A 15,169-nucleotide genomic window follows, 5' to 3' on the forward strand; every position below is an offset into this window, starting at 1 on the left:
AAATGATGAAGGAGAAATGAGGTGCAATAAATCTCTGAAGTAAGTGGAAAATTCCTACAAGTAATAACTCTTTGAATGTACTTCTTGCACACAATTGGTGTCCTAATAAAAGAAAGGACAACAGGGCCGTTGGTTTAAAAATCGAAGAGGCCCCACTCTCCGGATTCCGAAAAAGTACCACTTTCCACACGCAACAGCAGCCCCTCGGGTACCACAGATAACTTTGCCAAATATCTTTGACAAAGTTTAGACACATAAATTTTGAAGGTTCAGCTACCCTACCATTACCCATAAGGGTAAAGGAACAGCACCACTGCTTGATAACTAGAAAGTCCCTGTGTGTGTCAACCTTCGTGCTCTGTGGCAAGGCAGACTGCAAAAATGCCCAACTTTTACTCACATTGAGAAAACACTCCCAATAGGATTACTTGCTCAAAAATCGAAGAGGTACCGCTCCCTGAATCTCGAGAGCCAAAATCCCACCAGGATTGCTTTCTTAAAAATCGAAGAGGCACCGCCCTCCGAATCTCGAGAGCCAGACTCCCAACATGATTACTTGCTCAAAAATCGAAGAGGCATCGCCCTCCGAATCTCAAGAGCCAGACTCCCAACATGATTACTTGTTCAAAAATTGAAGAGGCATATCTCTCCGAATCTCGAGAGCCATACTCCTAACAGAATTACTTGCTCAAAAATCGAAGAGGCACCGCTCTCCGAATCTCAAGAGTCAGACTCCCAACATGATTACTTTTTTAAAAATCGAAGAGGCACCGTTCTCCGAATCTCGAGAGCTAGATCCCCGACATGATTGCTTGTTCGAAAATCGAAAAGGCACCGCTCTCCGAACTTCGAGAGCTAGATTTCCTTGGATAAAGCTTGTCTGCAATCTTCACATGCAACATCAGCTTTCCAGATACCACAGACCACTTTTTCAAAGTGCTTTGACAAAGTTAAAACATGTGAATCTTGCAGTTTCCACTACATTGCTATGACCGAGAAGGGTAAATGAACAACGTTACCACTCTCTGTTGGGATCATTCCTATATATGTCGACCTTCATCTTCCACAGCCAGGCAAACCTGCAAATATAAAAAAAATGCTTAACTTTTCTTCACATCTGAGAGGGTACTCTCAGCAGAGTCTCTCGAAATACTCAGTTTTTTTTTCCCCCGATAATACCTCTGCAAACAAGCCACAACAGAGCATGAGTATCTCATATCATTAGGGTTAAAAGCAAGAGTATCCCATATCGTGCTTTTTCCCTATCTTTTCCTTTAGCCTTGTTCTTACCTGCAAGACAAGGAGAAAGAGAACAATAAGTCAGCACTTGGAATCAAGCTTTCAGTCAGAAACTGACTGCCTAGAACCCCTTGCCTGATTACTTACTTGGCATTACTCCCGAGTACTCATCTTCGACATCTTATGCTTCCAGAGAAGATACTACATCTGCTTGAGGAACAGATAGGGAAAGTGAGAAGGATACAAGGAAGCATGTGGAGACAAGCGTAACAGAACATGTGCCGATACATCCACTACTTTATCAACAACAAAAGTATCCCATATCATCAGGGTCGAACGTACTATAGATTTGATGGACTTGTTTTGACCCTCAAATTATTGAGTCGGCCTTATACTCTGGAGGAAACTAGAAAACCCTCCAGCCTAGTTCAAGAATAAGTCTGTGGAAAGTTACTTCTTCAAAAGCAAAAGTATCTCATATCATCTCTTCTCCATTTGCTTCTCCTTATCCTTGTTGCTGTTTACGACACAAGGAGAAGGAGAACAATCAATCGGAAGCCGAAGTCGAACCTCTGATCCAGGTTGCTTGCTTGGAAGTCTGATCACTTACCTTGTCTGTTACCTCATTCAGCAAATCTCTTAGCTCAGCGACTTGGGGGACTCCTACTATAGGGTTTGTATCGCACTTGACCAAGCCCGAAACTACAAGTAAGCTTCAAGTGAAATTGATACATTACCTTGTGCATCTTCATCGGTTAAAGATATCACCCCTGGATGAAGGAAAAGTACTTCCAAAGAAGATGCCACATCTACATATGAGACAGATAAGGCAAGTGAAAATGATATCACACTTCGGTACTTAGAAGTTTCGTGATTACTCAATGACTTGGATCTTGCAAGTCCCCAACCGAGGAGCTTCCCTCACTCGAGAACTTAGGGGAGCACTATTTGTACCATACTTGACCAACCCCGAAACTACTGAGCACCGGTCAACATTATACCGCCCAGGACCCACAAGAGTCTCCCTTCAACCAAGAAGCCAATCACAACGCGACACTTGTCAACATTAGAGGCCAATCATAATGCGACACGTGTCGACATCAGAGGCCAATCACAGGATGACACGTGTCAATGTCAGAATGAAACTAGAAACTCTCTTATATAAATAGAAATCATTCTCTCACAATATTACCTAATGTCATTTGTACTAAATAATTCATTAGTACTCACTAAAGGAGAGCTTGAACTTATGTACTTGTGTAAACCCGTCACAATTAATGAGATCTCTTATACTCCGTGGACGTAGCCAATCTGGGTGAACCACGTACATCTTGTGTTTGCTTCCCTGTCTCTATCCATTTACATACTTATCCACACTAGTGACCGGAGCAATCTAGCGAAGGTCCCAAACTTAACACTTTCTGTTGTACCAAAGTCCTCACTGATTTTGTGCATCAACAAGTAGCATTGTGAATTTTTCTTTCTTTCTTTCGTTGACAAGGATGAGTTTGATGTGGGATTTAAGTGCAGTATCTGGTGTGATGGTGGTATTGAAAATTATGTTAAGTGTATTAGGATAAATTTTGATTAAAAAAATAGATATAGAGTGTATTAAATATGTGAATGTGTAGTCAATAAAATATGGAATAGGCATAAAATAACCCTTAAATACTTCATTTACAAGAATATTGTAGTTCATCCATCATCATTGCTCATCATTGAGTCATTAGTCAATCAATCTATTATTAAATATACACAAATAACTGTTCCAAAGCCCCAATTACAAAAGTCAAAATGTGAAATTTAATCACAAACAAATCGAATATGTATTTCTTATTAAAAAAATGGTTGTTATAATTAATACTAGCATTTGCCTACACACTTTGTGTGTATGAACACATTTTTTTAGAAAATAAAAAGGAGAGAGGGAGAGAGAGAGAACGTGGGGGAAGTGAGAGGTTTTTGTTTTTGGTTTTTGTTTTTTTTTATTTTTAAATATTAGAGGTATTTTAACATCACATGTAGGTGAGACTTCAATAAAAAACTGTAAAATTTGGACTTGTGAAATTACATTATTGCTCATCATTTTTTTTGTGTGATAGAAGACTAATTTATCTTTTCACCCTCTTTTGGTTGACAAAGGGAGTTTTATTAATTAGTAGAGATTTAAAATATTAATATGTAGAAATATTAATATGCAAATTTATGGAGAGATCGATATTGACATTGGTTTTCTTCAACTAAAATTTAAAAATTTGTAAGGGAATGTGTATATCAACTCATTCATATTTAATCTCTTAAAAAAAAACTCATTCATAAATCGAAATTAGAGAAAATTTCTCAAACAAAAAAAATTCAAAATTTTGAAATCTTCAATGAGTTTTGGGCTAAATTTTTATAAAATCGATAAATATCATTGACATTTTATTATTTTAATTTTGTCTATATCTTGCCGATATAAAGTGAAGTTTGTATTTCACTCTCATTTCCATATGAATCCTTAATTTCTTAGGTATTTCAATGAACATATTGACAATTTCATGAATATTTTAAAGAATGTCTTAATCTCAAACAAATTAAAAAAAGAACAATACTTGACTACTCAAAGATACAACATCCCACATCGCCCAGGGAAGTGAATCATGTAAGCCTTATATGTATATTCACATCTCTACCTAGCACGAAGCCTTTTGGGAGCTCATTGACTTCGGGTTCCATCAGAACTCCGAAGTTAAGCAAGTTTGCGCGAGAGCACTCCCATGATGGGTGATTCATTGAGAAGTTCTCGTGTGAGTTATCATAAACAAAATCTTGAGGGCGTGGTCGGGGTCCAAGGAGGACAATATCGTGCTACGGTGAAGTCAAGCTTGGAATGTGGTGGGGCCCGGGCAGGGATGTGACAAAAGATGAGTAGGAACTTAGTTTTAATTTATTTTTTGCAGAGATGATTTTTACAGAGTGATTTATAGTATGAACGGTTCTGATTATAAGTACCAAGTTCTGTAATTAAAACATAAAGAATTTTGAGTAAGAGTTCATATTCATCTTTGAATAGTCAAATATTATTCTTAAAAAAATAAAAAAATTATAAAAGAATAAACAAAAATGGAACAATGAGAGAGAAAGGGATATAGAGACAGAGAAGGACTGGGGCATCGGTCCTTCTGCTACTTTTTGTATTGGGCGATTTGATTGATGGCCATAAGGCCCTCCTTGGAATTCACCGTCTCTCACCACCACAACCTTCTCTCTCTCTTCCTCGCTCGCCGCCACCCTCCGCCGTCTCCTCTCTCATTCTCCTCCCACCACTTCCACCCTTCCCCGCCGCCTCTTGTCCGCTGCATCGCGTCCTCATCAACTCCTCTCCCTCACCGCCATACGACCTTTCACCACCCCCCGAGGCCGCTTCATCCTTATCACGAAACCCTGGCGCAGAAGATCTGTAAATCGATTCGCCGCCCTGGCGCCGCCTCCAAGGCTAGGACTTACGCCGATGTCAACGTGATCCGACCCAAGGACTACTGGGACTACGAGTCCCTCACCGTCCAATGGGGGTAATAAACTGATGAAATTCTCTTCTTCTTGTTTGGATTGTGAGAAAATGGAGGAAAATCTGGTTTGGGCTGGTGGGAAAATTGAATTCTGATGGATAAATGTTTTTACGATTTTGAATTAATTGTGATTAATGTACAGGGAGCAGGATGATTATGAGGTGGTGAAGAAGGTTGGGAGAGGAAAGTACAGTGAAGTGTTTGAAGGGGTTCACTGTACCGATAACGAAAAATGTATTATCAAGATTCTCAAACCTGTTAAAAAGAAGAAGGTAAGTTCTGAATTGCATTGCTTTTACCTGTTTATGTGAAAAACATTTGACATTTTGTTGTTCTTATCAGTTGGGTAATTCTATTTGTTTCGTTCTTGTTATCATTTATGCCGGTTTAATATTTCTCGTAATCGTGGATTATGTACTTGTATACGGCTGATGTTTTCATAGAATTAAGTTACCTTGAGTGGAAAGTTAGTGTTCTTTCATTTGTTAGATACTTAATGAATGAGGATAGTGTATTGGAAGAGTATGAGTGAAATCCTATCATGATTTTTTTTCCTGAAGTGTCGGTGCAACCTATTCACCGGAAACTGAAAAAGATCTTTAATTTGGAGGTTTAACCAACCCCAAGAAACAATTTTGACTGCCCCTGGCATATGAAGTAAAAGTTTTCTTCTGTACAAGAGATTTGTATTGAATCACTGCGGTGATGCTTACTTTTCTGTTTGGTTCGAAATGCAGATTAAGAGGGAGATAAAAATATTGCAGAATCTCTGTGGGGGGCCAAATATTGTGAAGTTGCTTGATATTGTCAGAGATCAGCAATCTAAGACCCCTAGTCTTATATTCGAATATGTGAATAATACGGATTTTAAAGTCCTTTATCCGACGCTTTCAGACTTTGACATACGATATTACATCTATGAACTTCTCAAGGTAAGCTTGCTATTCTGGTTCAGCAGTTCCTAAAATGATGAGTTGTGAGACTTTAACTCCCTTAGAATAAGCATGGATTATGTGTCCATAAAGAGGTGATAATTAAACTGAGTTTTGTAAGGTTTGAAAGGTCAGTTTCTTTTCAAGGCCTAAAAAAGGTCGATTTCTTTCTCGTTGGGGTTTGTGGTGATGGTTGGGACTAGAAGCTTCACTGCATTTTTCTTCTATGCAATTTTGGTTTCTCACTTTACACTCGGCCAAAAAAAAAAAAAAAAAAAAAAAAAAACAATTTCATAACTTAAGTGTGAACCTTTTGAATTACAGGCAAACTTGTGGTAATGGGAAATAATTTTGGGTTGTAGTATGGATCAAGGATTTATTCGGCTGACTGCCACTTAGTTTATGTTCTTTTGGGGAATGGCCTAGGTACTATGCTCACTTTTATGCATCTCCACCAAGGATGGAAACCGGTGGGATGGTCTAGCTTGGGCATCTCTATTTCCATTCTCAATCCTCATCCCCACACTTGCCTTGTTTCCATAAAGAATACAGAGATTCCCCACCCTTCCCCGCGAGAATATTAGTCCCTCTTCACTGCTACCCTTTCCTTAAAAAACAATATTTTGGCTATTAGATAATAAAATTGAAATACATTGTTACAACCGTAACAAAATATAGTTCACTTTACACACAATATTTGTATAACTATATAACATCATAAAATAGAAAAAGTAAAACATTGGAATTAGCATATTTGATTCAGGGATTGCCATCCCTATCCTCACCCTGAATGTGAGGTGAAATCTCACCCCCAGTTCAGTTGCTATTTATTCCCCCAAATCCGCCACGTTAGGGCAGGGCTTTGCACTATGGCGCTTTGGGTTCACGAGATTATACCCATCCCTATTCTCCACCCACAAATTTGGGTGGAAGAAAATATTGACGGAGGTAGATGATCCCAATAAGCCAGGAGAAAGCATATTGTCTTCAAAGTGAGTAACACTAAAGAGTCTCAATGAAATTTGCATGATGCGGTTTACATTTCTGCTTGTGATTATGTGAGTATATGGTAAGGGCATGCTGATCGGTTATGGTTTTACTACTTAACAGTAGTGGTTGAGCCACCTGTAGGACTCAGATATGGGCAGCATCCATTTTTAATCTTCTTTGTTAAGTGTTCTTTATGTTGGATCTTTTTATTGGTGAACTTTATGTTGGATCTTGAAATCCACTGTCCTTATACTAAAGGAGAAGGTCATTCAGATGCTTATTTCTAGTTTATCCCTTCTATTAATAGACACTGAACAGCTCAACTCACAGGAGTTATATAGGACACAACCATAGAAAAAGAAGGAAGGGAAGATTCATCTCTTCATACTTGAGGCAATTGGGCCTTAATTCTATACAATCTTGAAATTTAAATTTTGGAGGTCTCTTATGATCTCTTTTAATTATTTTTCAGTTTCTGGTTGAATCAATTGGTAACAAGGTCCAGGTTGTTATTGATGCAGTTTTATGTTCTGTCTTCAATGCTCAAAGTGTGCACTTTCATTTTCCAGCTCAAAGGTAAAGTTCCAGCTTGTAAGATCTGCTAACTCGGTCTTTTACTGATCTCCTTGTAGGCTTTGGATTATTGCCACTCACAAGGTATTATACATCGAGATGTGAAGCCCCATAATGTTATGATTGATCATGAGCAGCGTAAGCTTCGCCTTATTGATTGGGGCCTTGCCGAGTTTTATCATCCTGAGAAGGAATATAATGTTCGGGTTGCTTCAAGGTTATTTTCATTTGATCTTCTACTTCACAAAACACAATAAGATTTGTCGCGTTCCATATATTGTTATGTTAGCTGAAACTTTCATAACTTTATTAATTTTATTGTGGGCTTACAATGTTTGAAACCTTGTGCCTCAATGCTCTTATGGGCTTCATTCAATTTTATATTGCAATTTGCAAGGGAACTGTTCAATTCTTTGATTGGGTATGATAAGACATTATATGCATACTTCAAATACAGACTACAGGAAATCGTAAATCAAGGATCTCATGCTGCAAAACTAACGTGTTATAGTTTTTGAGATGCCTGAAACATGTTGTACTTTGTAAATTTCTGAAGCACACGATGATGTAAAGTTATATATGCTGAAATGTAACCAGGAGTTGGATTATTATCGATAAGAGATTAAGTTGTTATTACTTTTCTTTTACAAAGGAGGGGTTGAAAGTTAACTGACTTGAGGTGGTATTCTGGACTAGGATTGATGTGGTATGCAAAATGTATGACAATAGTGCAAAATCATACCTGTGATTTATTTGGGAACAGAGGAGCAATAGTAAAGAAGCAAATAATGCAAAATGAAGCGGACACTTTTTAGTTTATACTTTGTATTATATGTAACATTATGCTTTAAATTGAGTTTTCATTCGCTACCTGCCATTAGCATTAAGAGTCTTGTTTCATGTTTATAGTTTGACGACAGCTTATAAATGTGAATGAACATTGAGAAACCTTTTTGCTTTAAATTTGGTTTATACAATTTTTCTTCAAATTTGTCTTATGCTCTTTCCCCTTTCACATTTGATTGCAGGTATTTCAAAGGTCCTGAGCTTCTTGTTGATTTGCAAGATTATGATTATTCTTTAGATTTGTGGAGTCTCGGATGTATGTTTGCTGGAATGGTGAGCATTCCCATCTTTCTGTTTTATTAACTATTAAGTTATATATATATATATATATATATCAGATACTCCTCCTCTGACTATGTTTATGCTGGTATTTTGGCCGGGAAATATCAAGTGTTGTGTATCCTGGTCAGCCCCCGGCCCAGTATCACCCCCTGATAACTGACACTTGTGCATCTGCTGGGGGGTGCTTAAATATCAGAAATAGTTTTTTGTGTCCCAAAATGAGTATTTTAGGTGTGCAGGATAAACTTTTTCTTCTTCTTAGTATCCATGGACACTATATCTTGATCTGCTTGCCTTTTATCCCAATGTATTAAAAGCGTGAGGCATAGGCGAGGTGTCCGAGGGATAGTCCGGCCTAGGCATGAGGCGAAGCCTCACATGACCTAAATTTTTTAATATATACATTGAGCGTACACATATATTAAAAAAAAAAAAGATTATTAATCAATAATCATCCTGAGCACATATATTTATTATAAATATATATACACACATATATATACATATATTTTATTTTATTTTATATATATATATATTTATATAATAGAGGATGAAAAACACAATAAGCACACATATAACAATGCACGCATACAGCGCACACATCCATTATATAAAAAAATAAAAATTAAAAAAAAAGGTAGAGAGACGATAGTGCAAGGAAGAGGTATGAGGCAATTAAAACCCTACCCAAAATTTGGGTTTGGGAGTACTCAAAAAAAAAAAAGAAAAAAGAAAAAAAGAAAAAAAAAAACCCCTAAGGCGCACCTAGGCGGCTCCGGCGACGCCTTCCACCCACTCCCTCAAAACACAGGCGGCAACGCTCACGCCCAGCCTCAGAGGACGCCTAGGTGCGTCCTGAGGCGAGCCTTTTAAAACATTGATTTATCCATGGGTGGCGGATGGCAAGGAGGTTCAAAATTTGATACCATGTCGAAGTATGTGATGCTCTCTCCTGATGCTTATTCTTGAGCCTTGTGCTGTACAGATATTTCGTAAGGAGCCATTCTTCTATGGGCATGATAACTATGATCAGCTAGTCAAAATAGCAAAGGTACTCATTCGTATGAGAGAGTTCAGTTCTGTCGTTTGTTGTTGTATTTATTACACTGAAAATAGTTTGTCATATGCTCTACTCCGTCAAAAAGATTTTTGTGTTGTGTATGTTTTGGAGTATTTCAATTCGTGTAACAAATGTGTGTGCGCACGCTATTATCTGTATCATATTTAGTGTTGTTTTCAAAAAGAAGAAAAAGCATTTGAAATCTAATTTACGTCTTGGCATTTTCTACTGCAACAGGTACTTGGGACAGATGAATTAAACGCTTATCTGCACAAGTACCGCATAGAATTAGACCCACACCTTGCAGCTCTAGTTGGGAGGTAGGTGGTATTTTTCATAGTTTGTTTCTTATTCCTCTATTACCAGCAATGCCGACTTTTGTTTTTTTTTTTTTAAATTTCTGATGTAGGCATAGCAGGAAACCATGGACAAAATTCATTAATGTTGATAATCAGCACTTAGCAGTTCCTGAGGTAAATTCTTGTCATTGTGTTTAATACTACTTATATTGAGTATCCGTAGTTTAAATTTTTTCTGGTGCCTTTTTCTCTAGGCGCTTGACTTTGTAGACAAGTTGTTGCACTATGATCACCAGGAAAGACCAACTGCAAAAGAAGCAATGGTAAAATCCTAGTTCTTCCTCAAACTAGACTAGTCAAAGCACGGCCCTTAAGTAGGGGCTAGTGCTGCATGGTCTCTGCCCCACAGGGCCTACATTCAGTTAGCTTGCAGATTTGGACTTGGCTGTTTCTACTCGTTACAGGGAGTCAGAAATTTGTTTGTGCTTACATTCCATATTGTTACACTCACTTCTTCCTCATATGAGAGATGGTCGGAACTGAAGCTATAATGTTTCCTTCACATTAATGGATAGGAATTCATTTGAAGAGGTACTACTTCTTCCAATGACAAGCTATTACCAAACAAATAGAAGTTATTTAAAACTTTTTTCTTTTTTCTTTTGGTAGCCATAGTTTAACACCAAAAGGTATTTTGGCAGTGGGATGAAGAGCATAATCTTTTGGTGATTGTGTGGCTAACAGATTTATATCTTTTCCTCCAACCAAAAGAGAAAACGAAAGAAGCTTATAATTTCTATTGGTTCCGTAATTGTTTGTCATTTGAAGGTAGCATCACTCTTTGAGATGCTTTTCCTGTTCGTTACTGGGCAAAGACAATTATCATGTTACAGTTCTTTCCCGTCTACCAAGCATGTGAGGAAAAAGTAATGGTGTACCAAGTTGGAACAGTTCCATACAAATAGGTTCAGACTCCCCACTTTGAAAGAGGCAGTCCAGAACACGGGCACTATGCTCGTAACTGGGAAAGAACTTTAGGACTTTCCAGGGCGGCCGTGCTTTGAACAGTCTGGGATTCTTAATCCCTGTAGCATGGGCACTATGCTCATCATGTTGTAATGACATAAATAACCTTATTTACCTGATGCAGGCCCATCCTTATTTCTACCCGATCAGAAATGCAGAAAGCAGAACTCGCACCCAGTAGATTGAGTTCTGGATGCTTGTCGAATCACGCTCTGTTTTGTACTCGGTTGAGCCCACCCTCTGTAATCTTACCTCAGTTTTTATTGTGGTGGTTGAATTCAGATGTAGGGTTACCCGTGTTTGCGTTGTTGTAAGACTGCCAGTTGTATTCCTTCTTTTTGGTTCATTTTTACCGTTCTACTTCCAATTTTTACTTGCTAGATTTCAGCGGGACTTGCTTGTTTTACTTGTCAGGTGTGCGTCAAACTTGTGTATGCATTTGTAATCTGATTTCAGGCTGGATTGTGTAATCTGATGATATAATTACCTACCCTCTTTTGAAGTAAGCCGTCTCTTGACCAATTCTGGCTGAAAATTTACCTGGCGCACACTTTGAACTGGTAATGTTTGGTTCAAGTAAATTGAATGAGTCTTGGAAATCAGCCATTCTATTGCTCCTTTTTATCCGTCCGAAAAAGGGATATGTATTTACAATATTTTCAAGTTTGTAGATTGCCATGTTGGATAGGGTATTTCTCAACTTACTGCGTTCCGGGTTCGAATTCTCCATTTTCTTACTTACTAACAAGACTCTCTGTCAATTTAAAGAGGAAAAAAAATTCAAATTAACGATGTCAACAAAACTAAAGAAAAAGAATCAAAATAAAAGTTATGGGCAATAAATTAAACACAAAATAATTTTACTGTTTTTATCAAAACCTCATAGTTAGGTAATCATATAAGTTGACCTCATTTTTTACTTCATATTTCTCTTCCAAAGAAAATAAACTTTTAGTGACGAAATAATTATTAAAAAAATGTCCCTAAAGATATGAACAACTTCTTTAGCAAAAAAATCGTTTGTGGTTTGTTATCAAAAATGTTTAGTGATCTTTTTTTATTTTCGCTTTTCGTAAAATTTATTTTCAAAATTTTATTAAGTGTATGCATAGGCATAGCATGTGTATAATAATTTCTAGTTTAGATAAAATTAAGAAGAAGAATTTTCCCAGAAGGATTGGATTAAAAAAGTTATGGAGAAACTTTAGATAAGCATGACATATACTAAATCCTAGTCACCACAATGGAGTAACTCAAAAGGAGTAACAACTAGAAAAAGGAAAAGGAGGAAAGGAGAGGAGTAGTAACTTTCCTCCTCCCGCTTTATGGTCACTTTTCTTGGCTTCTTTGGAGGCAGGGGAAACCGAAGAAGCAGTAGAGGGGGCACGTGCCCCTCCTCAACTTTTCTCGCCACAAATTGTCCTCAAGATAATCTTTTACTCCACTTTGTAACCTCTGCTCCTTACAAGGACACCACTTTGCGCCAATATTTGATTGTTGTTTTGCAATACTTTATGATCAGTTCTTATTGTGGTAGTGAACTCTCATAAATTCATCTTTCCATTTTTTTAATTTGTTAATTTTTTTAGAGTAAATTGTAGCTAAGGTCCCTTAACTAAAAATTCATTACTATTGGTCTCTCAACTCATCAAAACGTGCAGCTATGGTCCCTCAACTAAAAATTCATTATCATTGATCCCTCAACTTTAACCCAATTGTAGCAATAGTTCTTTCAACATAACTCGTTTTGACAAATTTTTTGACATGGTTGACAAAAATAACCATAATTACACACTTTGATGAGTTGAGAGACCCTAATTATATAAATGGTTATTCCAACATAACTTATTTTGACAAAATTTTGACGAAATTGATGAAAATGATTATAGCTATACATTTTAATAAGTTGAGGGACCAATGATAATGGATTTTTAGTTGAGGGATCATTGCTTCAATTTGATTAAAATTGAGGGGTCATTGCTTCAATTTGATTAAAGTTGAGGGACCATTGCTACAATTCACTCTTCTTCTTTTTTTATACAATGGATGGCCATGATTTGTTGAGTTATACTCCATTAAACAATAATTTTAGTTCATACATTAACAATTACACAACCATGAGCACATCATATGTCCCAAACGGTTCAAAGTAATATATTTCTTAATAACTTGGTCTCAAACTTGGGGCTTCGAAATCTCTTACCCTACATAAGCTTAATGTTATTGTGTTGACCGTGTGTTACTTGCTAGTATTTACGTTTAACTTGTTTTGTTTCGTTTTTGGTGCATTTTTGTGGGTCAATTAAATTTTTCTGTTTACTAGAAAAAAAATTCTTTATATTACTTATAGTATCTCCTTTGCTTCTGTTTTCTAGCTTCGCTTCTGTCAGGAGGCTAGGGTTTTTCTATTAAATGCAGTCACTTTATCGCTACATTTCGAAAAGGTTTTGCTCGGGCCGATGGTGGTTCCATTAGATGGATCGTATACGTATTTTTATTTTTAAAGAGGGGTGTGATATCCACACATTTCATTTTATTTCGTACATATCTTTTTAATTTTCGGCCGTCGAATCGGATGAATTGAAGAAGATCAGCGAACAGAAGTAAAATGGGTTGTGTGGATAATACATTCATTTTAATAACAAATCATATTATCTACACTAAAAGAGAGGGGTAGGTTTAGCATCACAATGGATTTAGTAATAATATGGTTTAAATTCTTCTTAGGCGAGAATCGAACCTAGTACTTTTCACTTACAAGTATAAAGAAATACTAATAAACCGTAGTACTAAGTGGCAGATGAATCATATACGTATTAAAGCATCATATTAAACTTTGTACGTACTAAACCATCATATGACATTTAGACCATCATATTCAATGTCAATATATATATCACCCATGCGTATATATCTAAACTACATTAATAAAATCTTTTTTGTCAACCAAAAGAGAATAAAAAGATAATTTTGTCTTCTACTACAAAACAAAATCATAGGCAGTAAAATAAATTCACACAAACTAAATTTTACAGGGTTTTTTTTTTTCAAAACCTCATCCAAAGGTGATCCTAACATTCTCTAATTTTGAAAAAAAAAATATATAAAAAAAAATTCTCTCTCTAATCCACACTCCTTTTTTCTCCCTTTCTCCTTCCTATTTTAAAATAAAAATAAAAATTATTTTCACACACAAAATGTGGGGCATATGCTATTATTGTTTTTACCTAAACCTTGTCACTTGTACGGTTATTCCTCAACTTATCATCATTTTTTTTTCCAAAAAAAATTTAATGTTTGCACTTATCAAACTGCCAATGTCTTGCTCTTACTCTTGTAAATGATATTTATTTACCTATGGCCGTGTATAAAGATCTCGAGAGTTGTTTACAACAGACATGGAAAATATCCATTCAAAACGGATCCATGAAAATATTATCAACGATGGGGAAAAAAAAAAATCCATGTACCTGCAACCTGGAAGATGCAAATTAATTCATTACGTAGGCTAAATGAATATTTTGCTTTCGATTATGCAACAAAATGGTCATCATTGTTGTCGATACAAATTTCCGTCGTCTTCAATCTTGACAAAAATACACCTGCAAAACAATCAACACCTTTGATCAGAGACCTAAGCCTCACGGGCCCATGAGGTGGAGGGGGTTAGATCAATGGATCTCCGATACCTAAGTTAGTTTTTCTGAGATAGTAAAGTGTTTAGGGCTTTTTTAGGATTGCAAAAGCTCTCAAAATTTGGTAGAATATGGGGTATTTATAGGGTTATGACCGGCCATATAGTGTTTAATGGAGATATATTCTCTAAATATTTCAAAGATATTTAATAAGAAATAATATCTTGAGGTAAGAGTGTAATTATCCCTAATTGATTTAAATTAGGATTACTTACTTGATTGGAGTCAATCTTCAAATGGGAATGTATTAAAGATAGGATTTGGGCAATTAATCCTTATTTTTAATTGCTTGCCAAGGGCAGGTGAGCTGTGGCCAGTTGTGTTCAGTTACTAAGTCCTTCACGGATGTGAGCTAAGCGTGGGAGCATCTAAGAAGCATGCCCATTTATTATGGGCAATCTTGTCTTTCTTGAATAAAAGTCCACGTGTTGTCTCTAGAATTTTTGGGATTATTTTAGGTTCCACAAATGCCCCCACACCTACTGTGTTGCACACAGGAAAAGGATAGTAGGTGTAGGAATCCCAAGCTACTTAGGCTTGTGAAGTTGTTTCCCAATTTGAACTTGATCTTCTTTCTTGATTTGGAGATAGACTTCTTTTAGGAAAAGGAAAATAATTATTCCCAATACCTATTAAACTCTGCCTTAAGCAAGGGATTAAATAAATTTGGAGAACA

The 15,169-nt window shown here is 36.6% G+C and overlaps 1 protein-coding gene and 1 long non-coding RNA gene across 3 annotated transcripts; both read left to right on the forward strand.

The window, feature by feature from the left end:
- The first annotated feature begins 4,363 nt into the window (after positions 1–4,363).
- LOC126590174 (casein kinase II subunit alpha-like) lies at positions 4,364–11,320 on the forward strand. Of its 2 annotated transcripts, XM_050255703.1 has the most exons (10): positions 4,366–4,793; positions 4,933–5,062; positions 5,528–5,722; positions 7,345–7,502; positions 8,314–8,404; positions 9,399–9,464; positions 9,711–9,793; positions 9,883–9,946; positions 10,027–10,095; positions 10,923–11,320. In XM_050255703.1, the coding sequence occupies exons 1-10, from the start codon at positions 4,435–4,437 to the stop codon at positions 10,977–10,979; spliced, it is 1,272 nt and encodes a 423-aa protein (XP_050111660.1). In that variant the 5' UTR covers positions 4,366–4,434; the 3' UTR covers positions 10,980–11,320. The 2 variants fall into 2 exon arrangements, with proteins under 2 accessions (XP_050111664.1, XP_050111660.1); XM_050255707.1 differs by lacking the exon at positions 5,528–5,722 and having other exon boundaries at positions 4,364–4,793.
- LOC126590204 (uncharacterized) lies at positions 10,102–10,632 on the forward strand. Its single transcript, XR_007612079.1, has 2 exons — positions 10,102–10,363; positions 10,474–10,632. It is a non-coding gene; the product is annotated as an uncharacterized LOC126590204 (long non-coding RNA).
- Positions 11,321–15,169: the final 3,849 nt, after the last annotated feature.

The sequence above is a fragment of the Malus sylvestris genome, chromosome 2 (assembly GCF_916048215.2).
Source record: "Malus sylvestris chromosome 2, drMalSylv7.2, whole genome shotgun sequence".
Classification (NCBI taxonomy): Eukaryota; Viridiplantae; Streptophyta; class Magnoliopsida; order Rosales; family Rosaceae; genus Malus; species Malus sylvestris.

Excerpts from the sequence above, each read along its gene's own strand:
- LOC126590174 (XM_050255703.1), top strand. The coding sequence starts at position 4,435 with ATGGCCATAAGGCCCTCCTTGGAATTCACCGTCTCTCACCACCACAAC. Across the intron at positions 5,723-7,344 it reads ACATCTATGAACTTCTCAAG|GCTTTGGATTATTGCCACTC; the intron begins GTAAGCTTGCTA and ends ATCTCCTTGTAG. Across the intron at positions 8,405-9,398 it reads GATGTATGTTTGCTGGAATG|ATATTTCGTAAGGAGCCATT; the intron begins GTGAGCATTCCC and ends TGTGCTGTACAG.